Source organism: Neurospora hispaniola (genome assembly GCF_033458365.1).
Source record: "Neurospora hispaniola strain FGSC 10403 chromosome Unknown B0T23scaffold_2, whole genome shotgun sequence".
NCBI classification, from domain to species: Eukaryota; Fungi; Ascomycota; class Sordariomycetes; order Sordariales; family Sordariaceae; genus Neurospora; species Neurospora hispaniola.
The window spans coordinates 1,073,465-1,094,278 of record NW_026944407.1 but is presented as its reverse complement, the minus strand read 5'-3'; the positions used below and the strand labels follow the sequence as shown (position 1 = coordinate 1,094,278).

The following is a 20,814-nucleotide window of genomic DNA, read 5'->3' as shown; positions in this document are numbered from 1 at the left end:
ATGTGTGAAGTCTAATGATGTTTTTGGGGAAATGCCGTTGGTGTTGCGCAGTTCGGAGGGTGTTGCAGCGCGTTCGAGACGCTGCGATAATGGATAAGGTGGATAGCTCTTTAGCTCATGCAGGTAGGTGATGAAATGCAGGCTTGGCAGCAGGCGCACTGGCGCAAGCGGAACACAACCTGGAAGCCTTAAGGAAGTACTCTTGTACTCTTTTTGTTTACATTGACCACCAGCCCCTGAACAACGAACGACTGTTTCCATCCAAGAACTCAGTCCCCTCATCTCCAGCTGTTCATCTTCTCTTAACATCATTATTGGAACCTAATATAAAGGATTTCAATGTGGTTGAGAGTTGAGGCAGAGAGGTCTTTATTTTCAGACATATCACCTTTCTTCTACGTCCAAGAAAGGCATGGCATCAGACACTCTGGTAGGAGCGCGTTAGCAATGGCGGCACAGCTAACACTTTGACTACCAAAGAAGGTGTGGTCGGGGTACTTACACCAGGATACTCCCAATCGAAATCGACTCCATCGAGCCCGCACTCTTGGACAAAGGCAACCATGTTGTTCTTGAAGGTCTTGCGGTTTCGCAGGCAGGACAGCGTTGCCTGGGAGTGTGGTGCGGATTCTCAAACCCTCACCAATTTCCGCAGTAATCATCCCACTCCTCCTGTCCCTCAAACCACCGTGGTGGAAGCCACGCTACCAACGGCGCATCAGTGTTAGGGTTGATGCGCGCTCCCTCCTTTCTAAAGTCACTTCACAGCCCGTATCTCGTCCCATCTGGTATCAATCTCAAAGGATGTCTTCGTCTTGCCAGTTTCCCCATCGACCAGCAAAACCTTTTCCATGCTCAAGGGAAACCGGTCTCCTCCGCTCCATCCCAGTATTAGTTCTAAACCATCCAGACAGACCACGTGGGCCTCTCGGACATTGGCAAAGCTTCGAAGCTCCTTGGATTCGAAATGGAAAAAGCCTTCGTCGCGTTCGCGCGCAAACTTGATCGTTACCTTAGTACCAGATGTGGGACACATACCAGGGAAAGGAAAAAAAAAAAAAGAAAAAAAAAAGACCCGGATTGTTGGATTGACTACTACAGATCATAGAGGAAGTGGAAGTGCATATATAGCCTCAATGAACACGGTTCCGACCATTGTTTTCTTCACATACTTACATTTGTTACGTTCTCCCATGTAATGCGTGTATTTTCCACTATTCCTGACCTTGCCTGGGCTTTCCCTTGCGGAAAGATTCATTTTAAGTATGAACGATGAGTTGACGTATCCAAAGACGCTCCCGCGACCCGAGCAGTCTCCCAATTCAGAGTGTGTAGCATATTGGCATGTTTGGCCTGCTGATGCTGTCCTGACATGGACCACTCAGCAGGTAATGGTTCGGGTGCTGCACCCAATTCATGATCAAGTGTGAGAGCAGTTCAGATATTGCCATCTTTTCATCATGAAACAAGCTGGCTTGCCGTGGTCTAATTCAAAACCTGCCGGCATCTTACTGGACTCATGGTTGACGTTCTCGATCAGCTCTTTGCCTCGTGTTCTGGAATTCGGGGCTCCTCAGGACAAGTCGCAACCACTCTGCATCCTTTTGCGAGACCGCACTGGGCTTCCGTTCCAATGCTCTCGAAATCTTCATCCACCGCTGCATGGCTTCCAGGCTCATCGTAACAGGCTCGCCAGGCTCGGCGTATGAATCTCTGAACGATTCCCCTGGACCGAATCCCTCTCGGAGACGGGGGTCAAGAGGGGGATCGTTGGGTCGGAAGTCAGCCCCGCTTCGATCTTCCGGTTCGTCCCATAACGGGTCGAACTTTCGGCATATGGCGTCTATTTCTCTATCGTCTTCCATCATCTCTTCAAATTCCGAATCGACCCATTCCTCATCTTCTGGTTCTTCAAGAGATAACTCATTCAGCATAGGTCCCAGAAATCTGTCTTCGGGGTGAGAAAGCATTTTGTCGTAGTCCTGGATAGTTTCGAGGAAAATAGTCACGTCCTTGCGATAGGGTGCAACCGCCTCTTTGTACACTTTGGAAGCAAGGACCAGGAACTCTGTCATCTTGCTTTCTCCTCCCACGGGGTCGAGCACCGTAGAGAATATGTAGCCCACCACGAAGGGAAGCTGATGCTCCCTCTCTATCCAACCTGGGCCGGCGACTCGGCGAAAGTACGGGTCCACGGCGCCTTCGAGACTGCGCAAAAAGTCCCAGCATTGTCTGTGCATTGCAAGATAATCGACTGAAGTTTCACGGATTTCGGCTTCAATGTCAAGGGCCAGTTGGTGGATGAGTTGCGATGGCGTGGCCTGAGGTGTTTTCTGTGGATTCTGACTTTTCTTGTTGAGGATCGCTTGCACATCATCCACAGAAAGCTTAATTCCTTCCATGCTTGGCCTGTACTGATTATGAAACATGGAGGATACCTTACCTTGAGCCACAAGAGAGCGCGGGCCTGCTTTAGTGGGCACGAGCTTCCGTGTCTTGTTTCTGGTGCTTGCGATAAAGCTCGTTGCTGAGAAGCCCATCATCATGCAAAGCTGTTTGTGGTAGCTGTCCCGCTCTGTGGGTGCCGCGCCAACAAAAAATTTGTCTTTACCGCCTTGCAAACGATAGAAGAGATCCATGTCGTCCCATTTCGCAGCGTCGTCGATCAGGTCCTCGTTACATAAGGCATTGTAGAGATGGCCAGTGTAGAGGATCCCGCCCCAACAGCGCTCGAATTGGGTTGCAAGGAGGTGATAGGTTGTGCGGATGTAGTGAATCCAGAGACCGCAGAAAAGCGGATGCATCTTGAGAAAGGTGTGTTCTTTGTTGTTACGGGAGGTTAGGAGTCCTGTGGACTCGATAACTTTGTAGAGTGGGTTTTCAGTGAACCAGCGCGCCTCATTTTGGAGTTTGATAAGTTGTCTGTCGCCGTGCATTTGCTCCCAGCCCTCTGCCGTACACAGTTAGCAATGGCTTTGTAAGTTCTGGGGACTGAAAAGGCAGTTCGTACTGATGGTCAAGTTCTCGTAATACTCCAAATTTTGGGTGATACTGTCATCGATAGCCATATTGTACCGCATCATGGCCCAAAACGGCTTCTCAGACTGCCGTCCCAGGACGCGACGTACATCAAGATGAATGGTGGTGGCAAACGCGAGCCAGAAGGGTAGAACCTTCTCTTTCCTGGTAAGGAGAAGGCGAAGCCCGCGCAAGAGTTCGTCCTCAACGGGCATATCGGAATACAATCCTTCCGGGAGGGCATCAGGCGGGGTGGTGTTAAACCTTCCCATGAGATCGAATTGGGGCGCAACCTCCAAGAAAGCAGCTTTATCTTGCTGCCATTTGACGTCCGTCGGTGCCGAATCATAGTCGATCGTCAGATCATACCAGCCAAACTTGCCGTTATAAGTCACCACCTCGCTTGACGCCCTTGCCTGGCTGATCCATGCTTCGAGAAGAATGAAGGCAATGGTCATGGACTCGTCCAGCATGGGAAAGGCGCTGAGATTTATGTCACAGCCTGGAGTGCGCTCGGTAACATCAATGCCCTGACTACTGGTAGCCATTTGACAGTAAAACAGTGCCCAGTCTTTGGCGTTCTGTTTGTCTCTGTTTAAACGGACGCTATCAGCAGCATCTTCCTCCATAAATCGGGCAATATTGATGGCCGTGTTTGTAGCAACGGCCACGGAAGGCAAAGACAGCTCGCCCTTGGCATAGGCAGCCCATAGACTTCTGACCTGCATCCGGAGAGCGCGGACATCGCGGAAGAGGGTAGCAAAGGCGACGAGAGAGGACGCAGAGTCTTCAGCTTCATAATCAACAATGACGCCCTCATCGACGGGTTCCTTGCCCTTGGCCGCGTCCTTCGAGTTTCCTGTAGAGTCTCCTGCGAGGTCAAAATTGGGAGCATCATAGAATTCGAGAAGATCAAATGGGTTGGTGCTAGTTGTTGTCTTGGGTAGCTTGGGGAGAGCCCTCCTGACCCAAGAGTCTTTGAATAGAGGCTCGAGGATATGTCGAACCTTCTCTAAGACTGAGACGAAGTAGGAGTGGTTTTCGTTGGACTCTAGCTTCAGGGCGCGGCCATGCTCCTGGAGGAGCCGGGCAAAACCTTTGCGCACCGTGATGGCGCGCTCAATAGCAGCGGGAACAACGGCCGGAATCTCAACGACCCTTGCCTCACTCAACTTGGTACCGATGAATTCGGCGAGCGGCACAAAGTTTTTGAGCGCAAGCACATACTTCTGCCTCTCCGAGAGGCCTTTGGCCTGCCAGTGCGCTTCTGCAGCAGCATGAAGCTTTGCCGATTTTCGGGCTTTGCCCTTGAGGCGAGCGCTTTTGAGGTTGGGATTTGCGGGAGAGGCCGAGTTGGAAGCGATGAGTTCGGCGGTGCAGCCCAGCGTCTTTCCGGTCTGGGCTAGCCATGAGGCCACGACATCAGTGTCGTGCTTGTATTGGCGATATGTACTGTAAAGATTGCTTGGCAACATCATGACCTATCGGAGAAGTTGAGGTGGTCCGGCAGGTTCATGTTTGGTGGTGGCATTGGTGGCAGGCGAGATCCATCCCGAAAAGGCAGATGAAGAGTAAATACTGAGGTATACGCTAACAGCCACTAACAGACTCACATACAGGATACGCGGAGACCAGTTATTAGCTCTCTAGAGGTCGTGCATACCACCACCACTACCGGTACCACCTGCACGAGTCGCGACGAAGCTGCAGTGTTTTTTTTGTATCCAACTCTCCATCCTGGCACAGCAACCACTCTTGTGCAAACAAAACAACCACGTCCATCCGCGTGATTCACCACAAAATTTGCCATCTCAATCACATCCCTTTCACCTTGGACCCTTCTTGATCCCAGTCGACAGATATAGGTTCGTGGTTACCCGAAAACTTCTGGCCACCAAACCACAGTTCGAACCTTAAATCAGCCGGCGCTACAATCACTCTGACATCAAATTGACAGATGTAGAAAGTGACCCCGCGGGACCAGCAAGTTCCTCTCTTGTTGACTTTGACAAGCTGGTCTTGCTGGACTCCATTCAGATTGCTTTTCACCTCGCAGAGCTTATACGCTCCATCTGCAATGACTGTCAGCCAGGGATTGACTACATGACCGTGGTGGGTAGCGGATACCAACCTTGCTTCATGCTACTGGGTAACTGTGACGGAGCATTGTGAGAGATGACGATTTGAGAATTCCATGCCCTGGTCGTCTCCGTTGCGGCAAGCCGGATCTGAAAGGATTTGACCAAGAACGCGTTGGGGTTTACTTGGTCACCCTTTTTGATGAGCCACTGGATTTGGTTCAAAGCCCATTTCTTGCCCGGCTCAAATGGGTCGGGGCGGACGTCTTCGTTGAGATGCATGGCGGGTACATAAATCTCCTGGACAATGACGCCGTAACTTGCTCGAGCAATGCGGGTTGACAATACCGAGGTGGCTCCTCCCGATTCCCATCTCTGTTGCCGGTCAAGAAGAAGGCCTCTCACCACCACCAACTGAGGGTCATTGCATGGGATGACTGCCACTTGGTCGCTCGCATTGGGATGTTGGTGGACGAGGAACCGCTGCTGGAGCTGGTCACGGACGTAAGCTGAGCTGCCCAGGCCGCCCGAAAGGACCATGTAATGCACCTGGTGCAAGTGTCCCATGGTTCTGAGCCATTCTAGCTCGCCCATGATTCGGTTCACGATGCCCTCAATTTGCGGGTCAAACAATGATTGCATTTCTTGACTGTTCCGAGGTTAGCCGGTCATCCTTGGAATCACTAGACGGCTTTGCCCGACAAGAGATACTCACAGCGTGAAAACCATCCTCCCGTTCTCAATCCCCAGCCCGGCGTGGCTAAAGTTATAAGCCAACCCTTCGATTGGAATCCTGAACAGCTCTTGCATGTATGCCCTTTCGCCAAACTTGTGCTTCACTGTCCGAAACTGGTGGCTTCTCGCCAGGCGCAAGGGCAAATCAGGAGGTATATGAGCCGCAGCATCCGAACAAGCTTCCAGCCTCCGTTGCACCAAGCGCATAAACAACCGGTCGATCAGTGTAGCTCCTATCCCTACACCGTTGACGGCATGCAAGGAAGCCATCTGCGGGACTGCCATATTCAAGGAGGTAACCTGCATCAGAGCCAAATCCGTTGTTCCGCCACCGGCATCGACAGTGAGAAAGACACTCCCCATACCAAAGCTAACGGCACTCGTTTTGAGCGTGGCCACAGCCGCCGCCTCGGCTTCGGTCAGGTCGACCTGGGCTGAGTGCTTCGGGCCCTCAACCCCAAACCCTGCCTCTCTGATCACCTTCTTAAATGAGTTGACGATACTTTGACTCGTCCAGGTGGTGGGAACGCTAAACAGGAACTCGACTGCCAGGTCTGTCCAGCCGTTCCCTACCCCACGTCGTCCAACCTGCGTCTCGATGGACTCCCTGACGTGGACATAGACCTGCCGGAGAAAGTCGGTCACGAACTGTTGCGCTTCGTAGACACTTTGCGGTGCGCTGGTGAGGCCTTGCTGCTGCGCGTCTGCTAGCGTATCCGCGTCCATGAAGATCTTGAAGAATTCCCGGCGTAGTTTCGCGCCATCAGGAACCCCAGCTTCAAGCTCGTCGTCGGCACACATGAAACCCCATGACGAGAGAGTCCCATTGGCGTTGTAGACCAGCGTCGTTGGCACCTTGCGTTCGCCTCGGTCACCGCTGCCGGGCCAGTCACTGATCACTTGGATGGGGGTCTTGGGGGTCATCCATGCCACGCCCGTATATGTTGTGCCCAGGTCGACAGAGACAACAATATCCGGGCTATTTGGGTACATGTTGAGATGGATATGGTGGACTGCTTGGTGTTTGTCAAGGCAAGCTGTGCTGAAGACTGATTTTTGAGGTAAATGTACCTTTTGCATTGAACTTGGGTTTACGTTAGGCTCTTGAACTTAACGTGCGTGGAAGACGGCCTGAGCTAGCATGTAGTTCACGACCTGATATGGGAGGAAGCCAAAAGTCCGAGGGTACATGCATCACGGAGGCAAAGTTCCACACGTAACGGAACCAGCAGGAGCTTAACCCTGTATGTCTCCTTGAAGACAACAGAAAATGAAAGGTTGGGCGGCCAAAAGTGGTCTAGATCCGTTTCCGACATCATGACCGGCTGATGGGAGTGGTTGCCCAGGAATTGTCATGCACGTATCCGACAGAGACAAGGCCGCCAATCGCTGGATGAACAGATGCGACTGACCGTTCGCGAGGGTCTGCTCTACCTACGTATTGCCATGATTCCATTCTTGAACATGGGGAAGATGTGGCACGAATATTATCAGTCAGCTTTGTGGCTGTCCAGCTGAAATGCACCGGACAATACTATGCAGGTGTATCACACAGTGTGTGGATTTTCTCCTGGGTCGACGAGGCCCTGGGCAGGTGTTTCTTCCTGAAGATTTCCTATCTTATTGAAAGAAATCCATCCTCCGCCCGGTCATACCAGTTGCAAAGGATCAGTCACTCCTCGGAGTTCTTCTGGGCATTGTCCTCTTCATCTTTCACTATGGCACAGCCTTTAGTTACTACGGTAATTGTTACAACCACTCTCACGGACAAAAGCCAGGCGATCACATTCCTATCGACATTGACACCGGCACCGGTAGTAGTATTAGAGGCCGAATCCAACACTAGCTTTTCGCCAACCTGCAGTCCCGCTGTCAGTGGAAACAGCCCCGATCGTGATTCTCAATGCCAAACTACTCCAGCACCGGCTGAAGGACGAGGTGGAGTGGGCTCTGGTGCAGCGGCCGGCATAGCTATCGGCTGCCTCATCGTCGGTATTATTCTCGGTATCGCCGCCGCCTTTTGCTTCTTCTCAAGGAGAAGGCAAAGACACAGAGGTCATGGTGATGTTACCGAAGTTGCTATGACACCCTCCAAAGATGCTTCCTACGCACAGGTTGGGTCAGGGATGCAAAAGCAGGACGACAACGTCATGCCCCAACTGAAGAACTTTCTCCTCGATTCCCTCTCCGATCAGGAGCTCGCCGCCGAGCTTCGCGACCGACACCACCTCATCCAGCAACACGTCGAGAACCACTATCACTTCCACCCCTTGGATGCTACACGTATAAATCGCCAGAGCCTTGTTGCGGCCCTCTCCCAACTAGGCTTGGGTCAGGCTAGTACTGAAGGCCCCTCAGCCGAAACAATCGTCTCATTTGCCTTGGATCCGAACACAAGGCAGATAGCTCTCCAGCACGTCTTATCCACAGTCATCTTCACGAGCATTGATCCCAGCGCCCGGAGCCCGCTGTCCATGCTTCCCCCGTCCGTTGCGGCGTTTCTGCAGTCCATTCCCATGGATGAAGAGCACGGAGTCAGAAGACAGGTGCATTCTCAAGGTTCGTGTTTCCCCTTGTGCTTCCAGCATTATCGCCGCCCACAATCCGCTTTTTCGAAACCATCTTGGTAACAGAAATTCGAATAGCCTCCACCCTCGCCATTCACTGGTGGCGTGTGCTCTCCGCCTTCTTGTTGCACTCTCAACGCAGCCAGCGGACCGCCTTGACTCCAACAGACGCGGCGCTCGCGCCCCAAGCTGCTGCCATGGCGCAAGCGCTGAATAGCTTCCTGAGATACTTTGTCGAGGACTCGAACCCAGCCCGGTTCCAGCAGGAAAGTCATTTGCGGGAGGTTATCGTCGAGTGCGCCAAGTTTGGGTACCTGCTGTTTTCACAGCCGAGTGACTGGTGTATGTTGCACGTTGCTGGGCACGAGCAAGTGGCCAGCACAGTTCGCAGCTATCGGGAAGGGATAGTGTGCGCCGCTGGTCTGGTCAAGCTTACGGATAAAGATGGACGGCGGCTTGGTGGAAGTGCGCAGACAAGCGGGACGTTGGTTGTTCCGCCTGTGGTTGGGTGGCGGACTGAGTGAGCTTGTCACGCGTTCATCGACGGGAGATAGTTCGGCTTAGGTTGTGGGAATTTGGAAAGACACTGAGTACACATACGATGATAATGGACATTTCACTGGGTGCGTAATACATCTGCTCGGATAGCGAGAAACTGGCAGTTTTCAAGCAGGCAAATGGGGTTCTATCGTTAGCCAACCTCTACAGCAACATCTGATGGTCAACTTGCTGACCGCATCCAAACATGAAGTCCCTGTTTCCATCGGTTTCCACCTTCATATTTGGACGCTGGGCAATCTCTAAATCAACAAGGGACGATCACAAATTGCTCTATCTTGTTCCGGCTAAATTACTGCGATCCTCCTCATCGCATGTAACGGGCGAGGCTCTCACATGTGCGAACTAGCTGTCATCGACACTGTACCCCTTTCCCATGTACATAGGTAGTAAACACTGCGTGGCCGCAGACTTGCAGGGGCCTTGCATTGGTTTGAGTGTGAGACCCCCAAGTTGGAGGAAGGCAGCCATTAGACGCCGGTTGTGGCGTTTATAATAGGTTCCAGACTTTGTCACATCGTCACACAACTTTCTCATTCAATACCAAGAACGCCTTGAGGATGTCCGCCCCCTCCTGAAGTCGTCGTAAAAATAAACCGAGCATGGACAGTCCAGCACGGCTCGCTTTGACTAGGAAAGACCGTTACAAACCTGTGATATGGATCACAATAAATTGAAAACATATCGGCTAAAATCATCCAGACATTCTGCCATTCAAGAACTGCCTCAGAATCAGGCTTAAAGATATAATAAAGACGCTTGAAAGCGTCCTAAGTGTATACCCAAGGTGTAATGTACTGATCGCAACATGTTCGGTTTATTTTTATGACTATTCGCCTCCTCAAACTGAGGCTTATCAAAGATTTTGGTAGCTACCTACGTAGATGCTTCCACGAATGCCTTTATTACCTATGTGTCACCCCCTGTGTTACTATCCTTCTCAGCTGCTCTCGACTAAGAATTCCTAGCCAGATTAGATCAGGCTCTCAGGTCAACACCCTCAGAATGGGCCAATCAGTACACTAGAGGAGCTCATTGGCATTCATTGTCACTAGTCTGGCTACCACCTTCTCAGGTCGATAGTCAAAGACGGGTTCTGAACCACCCAGCTTTGAGCTTGGACTTGCAGCTGAAGTTGTCTTGGGCCAACCTGGCCGACCGTTCTTCCACGTTTCCCCGCTGTCTCGTTTTCATTTCCTTACACGACACAGTTGGTCCAAGGTCCGAGCATGTTTAATTTGACTCTCGCTTTATTTCCAGGGTCCAATCCTTGTTAACTTGCTGCGCCGAACCTCTTTCTTCGTTGCTTGCAAGAGGTACCTAGGCAATCCCAAATCATCAGCCCCTGGCGTCACTTTCACCACTTCCCGCCAGCCTAAAGGTTAGGTGTTTTTCTTCCACACCAGCATGGAAGCAATGAAAATACCCCCCGGCATCACATCCTCTCACAAAGCTCTCCTCTTCAATATCCCCCTCGACCACACCTCCACCGTAACCGCAGTCCGCCCCTGTCTCGAGCTGGCGCGAACCTGTGTCGTCGACCTCGAGGACTTGATCAAGCTCTGTAACGAAAACCTGCCTCTTCTGAGGACAAAACCGGCCATCTTTCAGCGGACCATCAACATCATCGAGAGCGCAAGAGGGAAAATAGCCCGAGTATGCCAATTGCTGGAGAAAATGACGACTTCCGGGCCGCCTGAGTCTTCTGGGTCTTTTGCTGAAGCGCGGGGGCATCATGACCATGACGGCGGCCAGATTCAGCTCTCTTTGAGAAACCGCTGGGGATGGCTGGTCGCCGACGCTCGCAACTTGGTCAACCGCGAACAACCACTTGTGGCGAAAGAGCATGGTGCTGTGGTCTCCGAGTTGAATTTTATAAGGCAGTTGTTGCTCATCGCTCCTACTATTGTCAAAGGACCAGGGCCAGGACTAGTACAGCAGGATGGGCAGTCAAACTCAAATTATCACGGCAGTAGCGGCCGGCGTTCCGAAACGACCGCATGGGAGAACATGGGTCTTCTGGACGAGATTATAGGCGGAGGCGGAAGCGAAAAGTCCAATCGAATAACAGAACAACGGCAGCCTCAGCAACAAACATATCCTAACCCCAGATCCGGATCTGGCGGGAACTACTTAGTACTACCACCGCCATATTCGGGCACGCCAGGATCCAAAGCAACTTCGCTCCCGCCCACACTGGGTCCCTCTCCTATGTCGTTGTCGATGTTGTCAAATGCTCCTCGACCGCCTACCAATGCCTCGAGCACGACTATATGGGATATGGGGGCGGGGTTCCAAGAGCTTCCAGCCTCGGCAAGTCAAAGTGTCTCTGCCAATGCATACACCAGGCCAAATGCCCTACACAAGTCGTTGTCATCAACGATGGTATTTGACACAGTCGGAGTGGGATTGCTTTGCGGCGATGGCCATGGTCACACAAAATCGTCGTCCCTGACATCGACGTCAACACAACGGTCGGAGCTACCTGGGCCTTTGGCTGCTGCCACTAGCAACACGCTTATCTATAATCAACATACACACCACCATAATTACCAGTGCTATCATCATCGCCATAATCATAACCAGATGGGAATCATGACACAACAGCAACGATCACAACTACAACAACAACACGGCGGCGGCCATATGATTTGCAACTGTGCCGGGGAAAAGAGTAGTAGCCATGTCCGAGTGGTAAGGGCTATCAATGAGGGGGAACCGCAGGAACTATCAAGTGTGGCGTTTGCTCCAGATCCTGTGGAATTGCCTTGAAGTGAAGGCTCATTTGTGGTACTAAGGCCTAGTTATAACAAGTTCGCTTGAAACTATATCGTGTATGTAGGGCCTAACTTAGATGGGCAATCGCTCTCAAAATATCGTCGGCACGTTGAGGGCAGAGACTCTGGAGTTGACGCAGTTCACCTGTAGGATCTGTGTATTGTAGGGATGCTTCGTAGCATTCACTCGGATGACCTCGAACACCAAAATGATTTGACCAGACCAAACTCACTGCTGATGAACATCATGAAAATACTATGCATCTGTATGTGTGTGTTATATCGGTGCTCATGCCATACAAGGTATTTAGTCTACATCGGACCTGAAGACTAGATATGATTTCAGACACTTGGAGCCATCAACGAGGGGATTTTAAGGGAAGGACCTCACAACACCTCGGCTGACCAATCCACCAAGGCTAAAATGACGCGGAAGGCTCAAATGATAGTGCGCGTGTGCTTGCGCCGACAAAAGAGCGATGCTCAGCAGCTGTGTTCATATCTTCAAAACGACTGGTTAGCCTTCATGATTCCCTTCTGCGCTTCTAGAGGACCTCATCTGCTTGATTTTTTTTTTTCCCCTTTCAACTCTCTCTAGCGCTGTTCGCAAGAGGCTTCGACATTCTGGAACGCCGGTCAGTGCCAGCCACCCCAAGCTTAGAGCCTCATTCAGGTGGTCTGACGTACCTCGTTTGCTTCGGCAGCTGCTCTAGTGTCTCGGGGAGAGCGGATTCTGTCTTGAGCGCCTGAATCATCAGCCAATCTGTCATGCGCAGAAGATTTTGCAGCCGCAGAAGAGGCCCTGCGGCTTCTACTGCCGGGCCTGGGCGTAGCATCTACGCTGCTGTCTCGGTCATCCCTTCTACGAGAGCGTCTGTGGGGGCTCCGTGAGCGGCGAGGGCTAATACTGCGGCTTCCGCTTCTGCTGCGTGATCGACGTCTAGAAGAACGGTGATGGGGAGAAATGCTGCGGCTACTACGACGCGTTCGCCTAACCGGGGTGCGGCTTCGCGATCGGGAAAGGCGAGAAGATCCAGTAGATGATACGGACCGACTGTAGCGCTTGCTTCGAGCCCTCGACAGGCTTCGGCTCCGACTCCGGCTCTGGGTTCGACTGCGACTAAGACTCCGAGTCAGGCTTCTACTGAGGCTTCGGGTGATGCTCCGGCTCCGACTTGGGCTGCGGCTCCGGGTGCGGCTACGGCTCCGACTAGGGGAAGTGGAGTAACGGCGGCGCTTAGGGGAGCGAGAGCCACGATCGGATGAAACCGAGCCAGTCCGAGATCGGGAGCGCCCCCGGTATCTGGGTCCGCGCCGTGGCGATGGTGACCTGACGCGCTTATGCGGTCCCCTGTGGGGGATCGGAGAGCGAGAACGAGTACGTGATCTTACCCGTCCCCGTCGTGGAGGAGGGCTAGGGGATCGAGTAACAGATCGCCGGCTTCCGTCAACGCTGGGTGTCCGCGAACGAGAGCGGGACCTCGACCGCACAGACGGCGACCTAGTTCGAGATCGCCGTCTCCTGTCGTCCCGTCGTCCTCCGCCACGTCTGAATGTCGGACTTCCTCGGGGAACATATGAATCTCTGAGTCCTCCTCTTGGTGGGCCACGGTCCCTTTGATCACGGAAACGCGGTGGTGAGCGAGATCGACCACCGCCACCTCGGCCTATGTTCCCTCGGGGGTCGCGGTCGTCACGGCGTCCTCCACGCCAGGAGTCGCCGCGGCCACCACCCATACCGCCTCCTCGGCCGCCGCGGCCCCTTTCAGGTCGACCTTCGAATTCTCGACGTTTCTGTCTTGCCTCTTCTGCGGCTTTGTCCGCTTCGAGCTGCCGGAAGCACTGTCAACCAACGCTCACCACAGGTTGCCAGATCGGAAAGGGAATGGAGGTGCGTACCTTCTCCTGGATCAATTCCATCTTCTTGGCCTCCAGAAGCTCCTTTGGCACACCTTGAGGACTAGTCTGCGCACTGAGTAGAAGCCTCCACAGGTCCCTGCAGAATGTCGGGGTATCTTTGTCGAGAAAGCCTGTGAGTTGGATCTGCATGGACTTGATGTCGGGCTGCCATCACCGTATCGTCAGTATCGTGTTGTGTAAAGGAACTGGGTAGTTGTAAGGATGGTCGGCGACTTACATAGCGGCCACTCTCAAGTAGGTTGAAAACCAGCTCGATAACAACATCATCCTCGTTGGCTAGGATCTCGGTGACCTTGCTGGCAATCCATCTGATCAGAGACGCGACGTGTTAGCAATTGCCTCGTAGTCATCCTCCCCTGGCAATCAAGTCCCCAGTGCATCACAGCGATGCGAGCTTGTTGGCGTAACAGTGACTGGGTGCACTTACTTCTTCATGACCTGAATGTTGACCTTTTGCATGTCCACCTTCTGATTGAATTCGGGAGGAAATTTGGTGCTCTTCAAGAGCTTGGCGTCCACTCCGGTCGCCATTGTGGGCAGTATGTTTCGATAATACTGCTGCAATATGTGGGTGAGATGGGGAGTCGATCAACGTCGAAACGGCAGAGGGGAGAAAGGATGTGGATGTTGAATTGGTTGCACCAGACTGCGAGCGACAGTTAACAGAAGATGATATCGTCGGGCGCGACGTTTTGTGGTGGATCCCCCACTAACTTACTGTGGAGCCAAACACACGCGCGCTGTCGGCAGTCCACTTGCAAGGGCCCGCTCCAGGGCCGGGGGTCGGGGTTGAAGTGGATGGACGGACGGTCGGGGCTGCATTACATATTCTAGAAACCGCAAGCCAATCACGCATATCGTCCTTCTGGAATCCGGATAATACGATCTGGATGGAAACTGATTGTGACTAGTATAATATCATACGACTGGAATTGTCCTGGAAATTGGTAGTCAAGATGGGCCATATTACACTCGGTAACCGTGGACAATCATCTGTTCTAAAGAGACTGTCCATGTTCATATTTCGCTATGACATCAACAGCTGTTGAATTCCAATGCCTCCGGAAGGACAACTTCGAGATCACAATTTTTTTGGTGGAGTTTAAGCAATTAGTCAAGGCGATGTTAAGCTTTCCCTGCAAAATATAGGAGATACTCACGGAGACATTGCAGTGGTGATGGCAGGGTGTGTCAGGTTTTTGCAAGAGTGAGTGGGTGTCAAGGCGTAAGCAAATCATAATTCAATGCTCAGTCTACTATGTATGTTCATACCCTCCACAAAGGACCGACATTCCCCCGTGCTTTTCAGAACACCGAATAGATTTTCCGGAAGACATTGCCGTTTGCCACCGGAGCCGTCGTAAGAATTCATCCTGCCCAAACGCCAAAGACGGATTCATGGGGAGAGGCACGTTCACATACCACAATGAGTGAATCTATCAGTAGGCTGAAAAGACGAGAAAAACCAAAGCCATACCCAAGCAAAACCATCTGAGCTTGTTCTCCTGGATTGCCATCGTGACTGTATATGGGTCATGAGAAATGCAACGATCTTGAGCTTTTAAAAAAGAGAAAAAAAAAAAAAAAAAAAAAAAGAAGAAGAAGAAGAAAAAAGGTAGGTTCGCGGAAGGGAACCTTGCTACACGGTGTGTTCACGAGGGTGGCGGCGATTGAGCCTTGGGATAGATGAAACGACTTAATTTGGCATCTGCGCCATCCTTCTTCTCCGTTTGGTAGCGGGATTGCAATGCGGTTATCTTGTCTCTGAGTTTATCGATGCTTGTGGTGTCTTGCTGCTTCAACTTCGTACGAATCTCGTATAATGCCATCAGGGAATGCGCTCGGTCAACGTCATCTTCGGGCTGTAGTTTTCTGAAGCTGTTAGTAACCCAGTCCTCCGATGGAACCACACATCGGGACATGAAACCTGACCTCAGATTCTCTTCGTGGAGTGCCGGGAATGGACCCATGGTTCGAGTGCGTACGGGTCATGGGGGGAGTTGTAAGGGGACGGCCGTATTTGTCATACCTGGCGGGCGAGGCCGTCCTAGAGAGTAGGGAGGTTGCGGAAGCGACACGTTGGTGATGGAGTTGATGCTGATTAGGGTGGATGGGAGGCTGCTCGGTTGATGGCTTCAGATGATGGGACAGTTCTGGAGCGGGCTGGCTGGCGCTCTTGTTTGCGTTGACGACCGCAAGTGCGGCCTGTGATTCTTGCTGTGGCGAGAGTGTCAGAGAGTAATGATCCAACATGAGCGGATCCCAACAGCAGTGCCATGCGCGCGACGCCGATAGGGGGGACTTGTTCGTCAAGTTCTGTGGGGACGGGAAAGGAGACATACAGCCGCATTTAGATCGCTAAGATCGGCCAACATCTGGGCAAGTTGGATGCTCTCCATTGTCGCGTGTGCACTCCTTGAACTCAATTAACGAATGCGGGTCGATTTGCGACCATCCAATGAATACGTGTCTAGAGTTGTAGGATAGGATGTGACTCCGAAATAAGGACACCTGGGAGTTTTAGTCGCCCTCGAGACGAATGGATCAGGGTCGAGAATGTATGTATGAATCTGGAACAAGTGGACGGTGTGCAAGAGGTGTCTCTTCTTTTGTTGCAGGTAAAAGCGGCAGAAAATCGGGAGATCCAGGAAGGAGACGAAGAGGAAGCGGCCGGGTGACCTAAAGTGGCCGCAGATGAGCGGCAGTGTTGCAATATGAAAGCCGCTTTCAAGTTCACGTCATAATGGTAATCCACCCCCAAATTGTTCGATTCCGCTTTGTCACCAGCCTGGTTGCAGACCGTCTGACCGAATGGATGGAAAGAATCCAGCGAGCGCAGAGGGTGTGTGGTGGCGGGGTGCGAGCGCGCGTATGTTATAAGGTACGACCTTGAAATGAGTGTCCGGTGAGGAGAAGGAAGCAGTGGGGGAACGGACTGTCGGTTTGCAACTGGGAGGTCTTTTCATAAAGGGATGCCCGACGGGGAGGGACGTCTCTTCCTGGCTGTGCTGGAGACATCCCAACGCGGTGCTAGCCAGGTAGAGGCAGGATGCGGTTTGGGGTAGTCGCGTGGGCGTTCTGGACATCCCTGGCATTGCCGGTAAACCACCGATTCGAGCGGGCTTCCCCACACTTTCAGTAGCGCTCCCCACTTCCCGCCCTTAGAGTTTCACTAAGTGTAATGGTTTAGGAAAGCGTATGATAAACAACTAGAGAGGTACGTTTGAACGATGCATGTCCTCCGTGTTCGGGGCCGAGACCCTTGTGTGAGCTGGCCGATCCCCGGCCTCCACTAGGTATCCTCAGGCTATTGCTGCCAAGACGATTCCTTGGCTGGTACTGTAGCTAGAGCTAGTAGTATTCAGCGCACTAGGTATAAGCTTTCGTCTCAGCGGTCGTCGTGCTTGTCTCGATAAACCCGTCGTACGTGTCCCGAATCCTCTCGGCGTTACGCAGAGCTTCAATCTAGATAGGCCCTTAGCTGTCAGCATTTAGAGCGAGGAGGTGAGTCCCAGCCAATAGCAGGGCAAGAAGGAGGTTGATCGGTTTTGTACGGGACATCTTTTCCAGCGTCACAGTCAAGATGGCCGCAAACTGCCTGCGTGCAGTTCAGCACGCAATGGAACCCCCCCCCCCCCCCCCCCAAGCCTGATACTGATAAGCAAAGTCTAGAAAGTCTCACAAGCTCTATATACCTCTAACCAGCCAAAAACCGGTCGCAACATGAGCCTCACATTCAGGAGAGGATTGACCACCATGGCCTCGCTCAAGAAGGCCTCCAAGGTTGTCTGCATTGGCCGCAACTATGCGTATGTGTGCATAAGTACGCCATAAACGCATCTGAACATAGCTGACTCATTTTCAATAGGGACCACATCACGGAGCTGAACAGCGCAAAGCCCAAGCAGCCTTTCTTCTTCCTTAAGCCTCCTTCGTCCATCATCCTTCCCGGAGAAGGACCCGTCATCCGGCCCCGTGGTGTTGATATGCACTACGAGGTTGAGCTTGCTCTTATCCTCGGCAAGCGTGTCAGAGACCATGACGCTTCGGACTTGAAGGGAGCTCTGGATGCCATTGATAGTGAGTTTTCCATACTCCATTATCCATAGTCAAAATACCAACCTTTCTCTTTTAGGCTATGCTCTCAGCATCGACATGACGGCACGCAATGTCCAGAATGAGGCCAAGAAGAAGGGCCTCCCCTGGGACATTGCCAAGGGATTCGACACGTTCCTGCCCATGAGCAAGCTTATTGAGAAGTCCCGTATTCAGGACCCTCACAATATCGAGCTCTATCTCAAGGTCAACGACGAGGTTCGTCAGAACGACTCCACCAACTTGATGCTCTTCCAGATTCCCCGCATCCTTAGCGATATCTCCAAGGTTATGACGCTCGAGGCCGGTGATATCGTCCTGACTGGCACTCCCAAGGGCGTTGGCCCAGTTGTCCCCGGTGATGTCATGCGCGCCGGTATCCGTGTGGATGGCAATGAGATTGAGGAAGCCAAGATCGAGATCGCGGTCGAGGAGTCTACCCGCTCGTACGAGTATGCTGAGACGTAAACACCGAACGAACATGGAAAATAGCCCACCCTTATATAACCTAGTGTAGTTCGATGTACATAGATTCTATACCACATACGCTCGCAGGGCGGACATTCGATAAGGCCATGAACCCCCAAGCCATGATGCAGACCCTTCCATTCACTGCACATTCGGATCCTGGATCGATCCAGGCTTGGGGCACCAATCTGCCAGCTCACCACACTTCTTACAAGTCCTCAGCTGCTCATCACCCTTAAAGGCTTCCACGGCCGCCTTGATCTGCGTTCCCAAATCGGTGCAGTGGAAACTCGCCTCGTGGACAATCTCCTTGCAGTTCTGGCAGTACCACCTCATGCGGTCGATGGTGTCGGCGGGACGCTTCTGTTCCAGCACGATACCGACCGTGTCGGCGAACCGCACCGGGTTGTGCGGGGTGTTGCCTGGCAGGAGGAACATCTCGCCCTCGCGGATAATTATATCTCTGAAGTTTCCGTCGTCGACCACCTTGAGCATCATGGCGCCCTTGTACTGGTAGAACCACTCGGGGGTTTGGTTGATGTGGTAATCTGTGCGGGCGTTGGGGCCACCAACGATCTGTGGGGGGGTTTTAGTGACGAACGGAATCAGAATTACCTGCAGTCGAGTTGCTACTTACCATGACGGTGAAATCATCATTGTAAACGCAGTAGTTGTTGATGGGCGGCTTCAGAAGGTGAGAGTTTTCTTCGAGCCTGTGTAAGCTGTGAGCGCAAGCTGATACGCTGAGGGGTTACATGTGGCTGATGGTGATGCATACCATTTCGGCAGGTTTACTGGTGAGGAAAGCATTGTTTAAGACCTGATTTGTGTTTGTGATCACTATGACTCGTTCTTCTTCTTTCTTTTATCGTTCTTTTCTCCTAAAATCAACCTCCAAGATCCTCAAGTTAGGTATGACGCTGACGATGGGATGATTCAAACTGCGAACAGCTGACTGCTTTGTCAGCTTATCCCGGCACTTTAACGATATAGGCAGGGGCCGGGAAAAACGCATACCCAGTTAACTGTACTCGAACTTTCGTGTTGACTGTAAAATGGGTTTGTACAAGACCATAGAAGTACGAATCCAGATATGTCTACTACCATACGCAGGTAATGGAAGTTTCGAACAACATGGAGCGCTAGAAACCATAAACTAAATTCCGGCAGGTATCCCAACAGTAGTAGTACCCCACTTGTCCGTTTGATGCCCCGCCAGATGATGCCCGCTGTCAGACGGAGGGGATACCAGGGCCTGCCGAACGAACTCCAGACGAGTCTGTTCCCCCCCTCAATGAGTGTTGTTGTTCGGATGCCAGACCCCTGTTTATCTTGCTCAAACTAGCTTGGTATAGCGAGTTTACGATATTCGTGCCAGCTGCAGGGCGTTGCAGGCGTATTCTCAGGTGCTCAATGTCTCCTCTGGCCGTGAACACAACGTGCGAAACTCCAGCTCCGACCTCGAGGTTCCACCAACGGAACACTTCAGTCCCCGGCCTCTTTCATCTGATGGGACACGAGGCGCTCACTCACAGCCACCTCTACCTTATAAGTCGTGATCCCCGATCAACAACTCCGCCATCTCACTTCAACTCCCTTCTTTTCTCTCCTATAGTCGAAGCAACAAACATCTCAAGGAGCAGCAAAACGAACCATGGATCACTCTGGCCACGACCACAGCACCCACATGGACCACTCCGGCCACGGCGACATGCACTCGGGTCATCCTGGGATGGGCGAAGGAGCGCCGAGGTGTAGCATGAACATGCTCTTCACCTGGAATACGGAGAACCTCTGCATCGTCTTCCGCCAATGGCACATCCACTCGACCTTCAGTCTCGTAGTCTCCCTTCTCGCCATCGTCGCGTTGGCGGCCGGATACGAGGCACTTCGCGAGGGCATTAGACAGTATGAGGCATGGACTAATAAGAGGGTGGAGACTACGCCTCGTAAGTTGTTCATCCTCACTTCCCCTTTTTGTGTCTCGGGCCCTTTAAAACCATTTTGCTTCTCTTTAATCCGATATTGCTATCTTTGCCTTGGCTTGCCATATCATCTCATTGCATCTCAAAATGTCACAACGTTACGTGGCATTAGACACACAAACACCGAATGCCTACTACATCTACCATGCGTTTGGTGTCGTATCGTATTGCTAAGATGACCATCTATCTGTGTTGGAGACCCTCGAGAACAGTATCGCGATGATGATGACGTTGAACCACAACTTGAGGATGAAGAACGTCTTGCTGAGACTACCATGCCGTGGTTACTAGGGCAAAATGTGGCTGCAGTCACCAAGCGGGCCCACGCCATCAAGTCGGTCTTGTATGGGATCCAGAACTTTTATGCGTTCATGATCATGTAAGAGATTGCCTTCTCCCCTTCCACCTTTTGCTTTCCAATTTCGTTTCCAAGCTTGCATGTTTTCTATTTCTGACCACACACACACAAAAGGCTCATCTTCATGACGTACAACGGCTGGGTCATGCTGGCTTGCTCTTTGGGAGCTGCGTTGGGATACTTCGTTTTTGGGTCCCGTACTACTGCTACCAAGGAAACTGCTTGCCATTAGGAGGTGTCATTGACGTGCTCATG

At 52.1% G+C, this 20,814-nt stretch overlaps 9 protein-coding genes across 9 annotated transcripts; 3 read left to right on the top strand and 6 right to left on the bottom strand.

Annotated features, from left to right (window-relative positions):
- Positions 1–1,048: 1,048 nt before the first annotated feature.
- On the bottom strand, positions 1,049–4,541 carry B0T23DRAFT_352296 (uncharacterized protein). Its single transcript, XM_062836088.1, has 2 exons — positions 3,011–4,541; positions 1,049–2,950 (listed from the first exon to the last, which is right to left on the bottom strand). The coding sequence occupies exons 1-2, from the start codon at positions 4,494–4,496 to the stop codon at positions 1,518–1,520; spliced, it is 2,919 nt and encodes a 972-aa protein (XP_062695161.1). The 5' UTR covers positions 4,497–4,541; the 3' UTR covers positions 1,049–1,517.
- B0T23DRAFT_372969 (uncharacterized protein) lies at positions 4,535–7,276 on the bottom strand. The gene is made up of 3 exons (XM_062836769.1): positions 5,812–7,276; positions 5,150–5,745; positions 4,535–5,090 (listed from the first exon to the last, which is right to left on the bottom strand). Exons 1-3 carry the CDS (start codon positions 6,909–6,911, stop codon positions 4,834–4,836), a joined length of 1,953 nt encoding a protein of 650 aa, XP_062695160.1. The 5' UTR covers positions 6,912–7,276; the 3' UTR covers positions 4,535–4,833.
- A 567-nt stretch (positions 7,277–7,843) lies between these two features.
- Positions 7,844–9,263, top strand: B0T23DRAFT_372964 (uncharacterized protein; the record flags this gene model as incomplete). Its single annotated transcript, XM_062836768.1, has 2 exons — positions 7,844–8,390; positions 8,477–9,263. Coding segments are annotated over exons 1-2 (920 nt in total), but the record flags the coding sequence as incomplete, so codon positions are not given.
- Positions 9,264–10,294: 1,031 nt separating this feature from the next.
- On the bottom strand, positions 10,295–10,804 carry B0T23DRAFT_426069 (uncharacterized protein; the record flags this gene model as incomplete). Its single annotated transcript, XM_062839954.1, has 1 exon — positions 10,295–10,804. The coding sequence occupies one exon, from the start codon at positions 10,802–10,804 to the stop codon at positions 10,295–10,297; it is 510 nt and encodes a 169-aa protein (XP_062695158.1).
- Positions 10,805–12,327: 1,523 nt separating this feature from the next.
- B0T23DRAFT_426068 (PWI domain-containing protein) lies at positions 12,328–14,184 on the bottom strand (the record flags this gene model as incomplete). Its single annotated transcript, XM_062839953.1, has 7 exons — positions 12,328–12,357; positions 12,421–12,607; positions 13,126–13,400; positions 13,473–13,541; positions 13,633–13,797; positions 13,871–13,961; positions 14,081–14,184. The coding sequence occupies 7 exons, from the start codon at positions 14,182–14,184 to the stop codon at positions 12,328–12,330; spliced, it is 921 nt and encodes a 306-aa protein (XP_062695157.1).
- A 1,078-nt stretch (positions 14,185–15,262) lies between these two features.
- Positions 15,263–16,018, bottom strand: B0T23DRAFT_372959 (uncharacterized protein). The gene is made up of 2 exons (XM_062836767.1): positions 15,586–16,018; positions 15,263–15,515 (listed from the first exon to the last, which is right to left on the bottom strand). The coding sequence occupies exons 1-2, from the start codon at positions 15,991–15,993 to the stop codon at positions 15,306–15,308; spliced, it is 618 nt and encodes a 205-aa protein (XP_062695156.1). The 5' UTR covers positions 15,994–16,018; the 3' UTR covers positions 15,263–15,305.
- Positions 16,019–16,973: 955 nt separating this feature from the next.
- On the top strand, positions 16,974–18,326 carry B0T23DRAFT_451276 (uncharacterized protein). The gene is made up of 4 exons (XM_062841115.1): positions 16,974–17,157; positions 17,326–17,462; positions 17,522–17,733; positions 17,789–18,326. The coding sequence occupies exons 2-4, from the start codon at positions 17,377–17,379 to the stop codon at positions 18,214–18,216; spliced, it is 726 nt and encodes a 241-aa protein (XP_062695155.1). The 5' UTR covers positions 16,974–17,157; positions 17,326–17,376; the 3' UTR covers positions 18,217–18,326.
- A 2-nt stretch (positions 18,327–18,328) lies between these two features.
- B0T23DRAFT_372955 (3-hydroxyanthranilate 3,4-dioxygenase) lies at positions 18,329–19,350 on the bottom strand. Its single transcript, XM_062836766.1, has 4 exons — positions 19,234–19,350; positions 18,995–19,167; positions 18,854–18,929; positions 18,329–18,792 (listed from the first exon to the last, which is right to left on the bottom strand). Exons 2-4 carry the CDS (start codon positions 19,024–19,026, stop codon positions 18,358–18,360), a joined length of 543 nt encoding a protein of 180 aa, XP_062695154.1. The 5' UTR covers positions 19,027–19,167; positions 19,234–19,350; the 3' UTR covers positions 18,329–18,357.
- Positions 19,351–19,870: 520 nt separating this feature from the next.
- On the top strand, positions 19,871–20,791 carry B0T23DRAFT_426064 (Ctr copper transporter family-domain-containing protein; the record flags this gene model as incomplete). Its single annotated transcript, XM_062839952.1, has 3 exons — positions 19,871–20,165; positions 20,400–20,580; positions 20,674–20,791. The coding sequence occupies 3 exons, from the start codon at positions 19,871–19,873 to the stop codon at positions 20,789–20,791; spliced, it is 594 nt and encodes a 197-aa protein (XP_062695153.1).
- Positions 20,792–20,814: the final 23 nt, after the last annotated feature.

Coding starts and splice junctions, on each gene's coding strand:
- B0T23DRAFT_352296 (XM_062836088.1), bottom strand. CDS start 4,496: ATGATGTTGCCAAGCAATCTTTACAGTACATATCGCCAATACAAGCAC. Junction 2,951..3,010: donor TTACGAGAACTTGACCATCA/GTACGAACTGCC, acceptor TGTGTACGGCAG/AGGGCTGGGAGCAAATGCAC.
- B0T23DRAFT_372969 (XM_062836769.1), bottom strand. CDS start 6,911: ATGCAAAAGGTACATTTACCTCAAAAATCAGTCTTCAGCACAGCTTGC. Junction 5,746..5,811: donor GGGAGGATGGTTTTCACGCT/GTGAGTATCTCT, acceptor ACCTCGGAACAG/TCAAGAAATGCAATCATTGT. Junction 5,091..5,149: donor ACCCAGTAGCATGAAGCAAG/GTTGGTATCCGC, acceptor CAGTCATTGCAG/ATGGAGCGTATAAGCTCTGC.
- B0T23DRAFT_372959 (XM_062836767.1), bottom strand. CDS start 15,993: ATGTCTCCTTTCCCGTCCCCACAGAACTTGACGAACAAGTCCCCCCTA. Junction 15,516..15,585: donor CTCCACGAAGAGAATCTGAG/GTCAGGTTTCAT, acceptor AGAAAACTACAG/CCCGAAGATGACGTTGACCG.
- B0T23DRAFT_451276 (XM_062841115.1), top strand. CDS start 17,377: ATGAGCCTCACATTCAGGAGAGGATTGACCACCATGGCCTCGCTCAAG. Junction 17,463..17,521: donor TGCATTGGCCGCAACTATGC/GTATGTGTGCAT, acceptor CATTTTCAATAG/GGACCACATCACGGAGCTGA. Junction 17,734..17,788: donor AGCTCTGGATGCCATTGATA/GTGAGTTTTCCA, acceptor TTTCTCTTTTAG/GCTATGCTCTCAGCATCGAC.
- B0T23DRAFT_372955 (XM_062836766.1), bottom strand. CDS start 19,026: ATGCTTTCCTCACCAGTAAACCTGCCGAAATG. Junction 18,930..18,994: donor CCAGTAAACCTGCCGAAATG/GTATGCATCACC, acceptor CAGCTTACACAG/GCTCGAAGAAAACTCTCACC. Junction 18,793..18,853: donor ATGATGATTTCACCGTCATG/GTAAGTAGCAAC, acceptor ACCCCCCCACAG/ATCGTTGGTGGCCCCAACGC.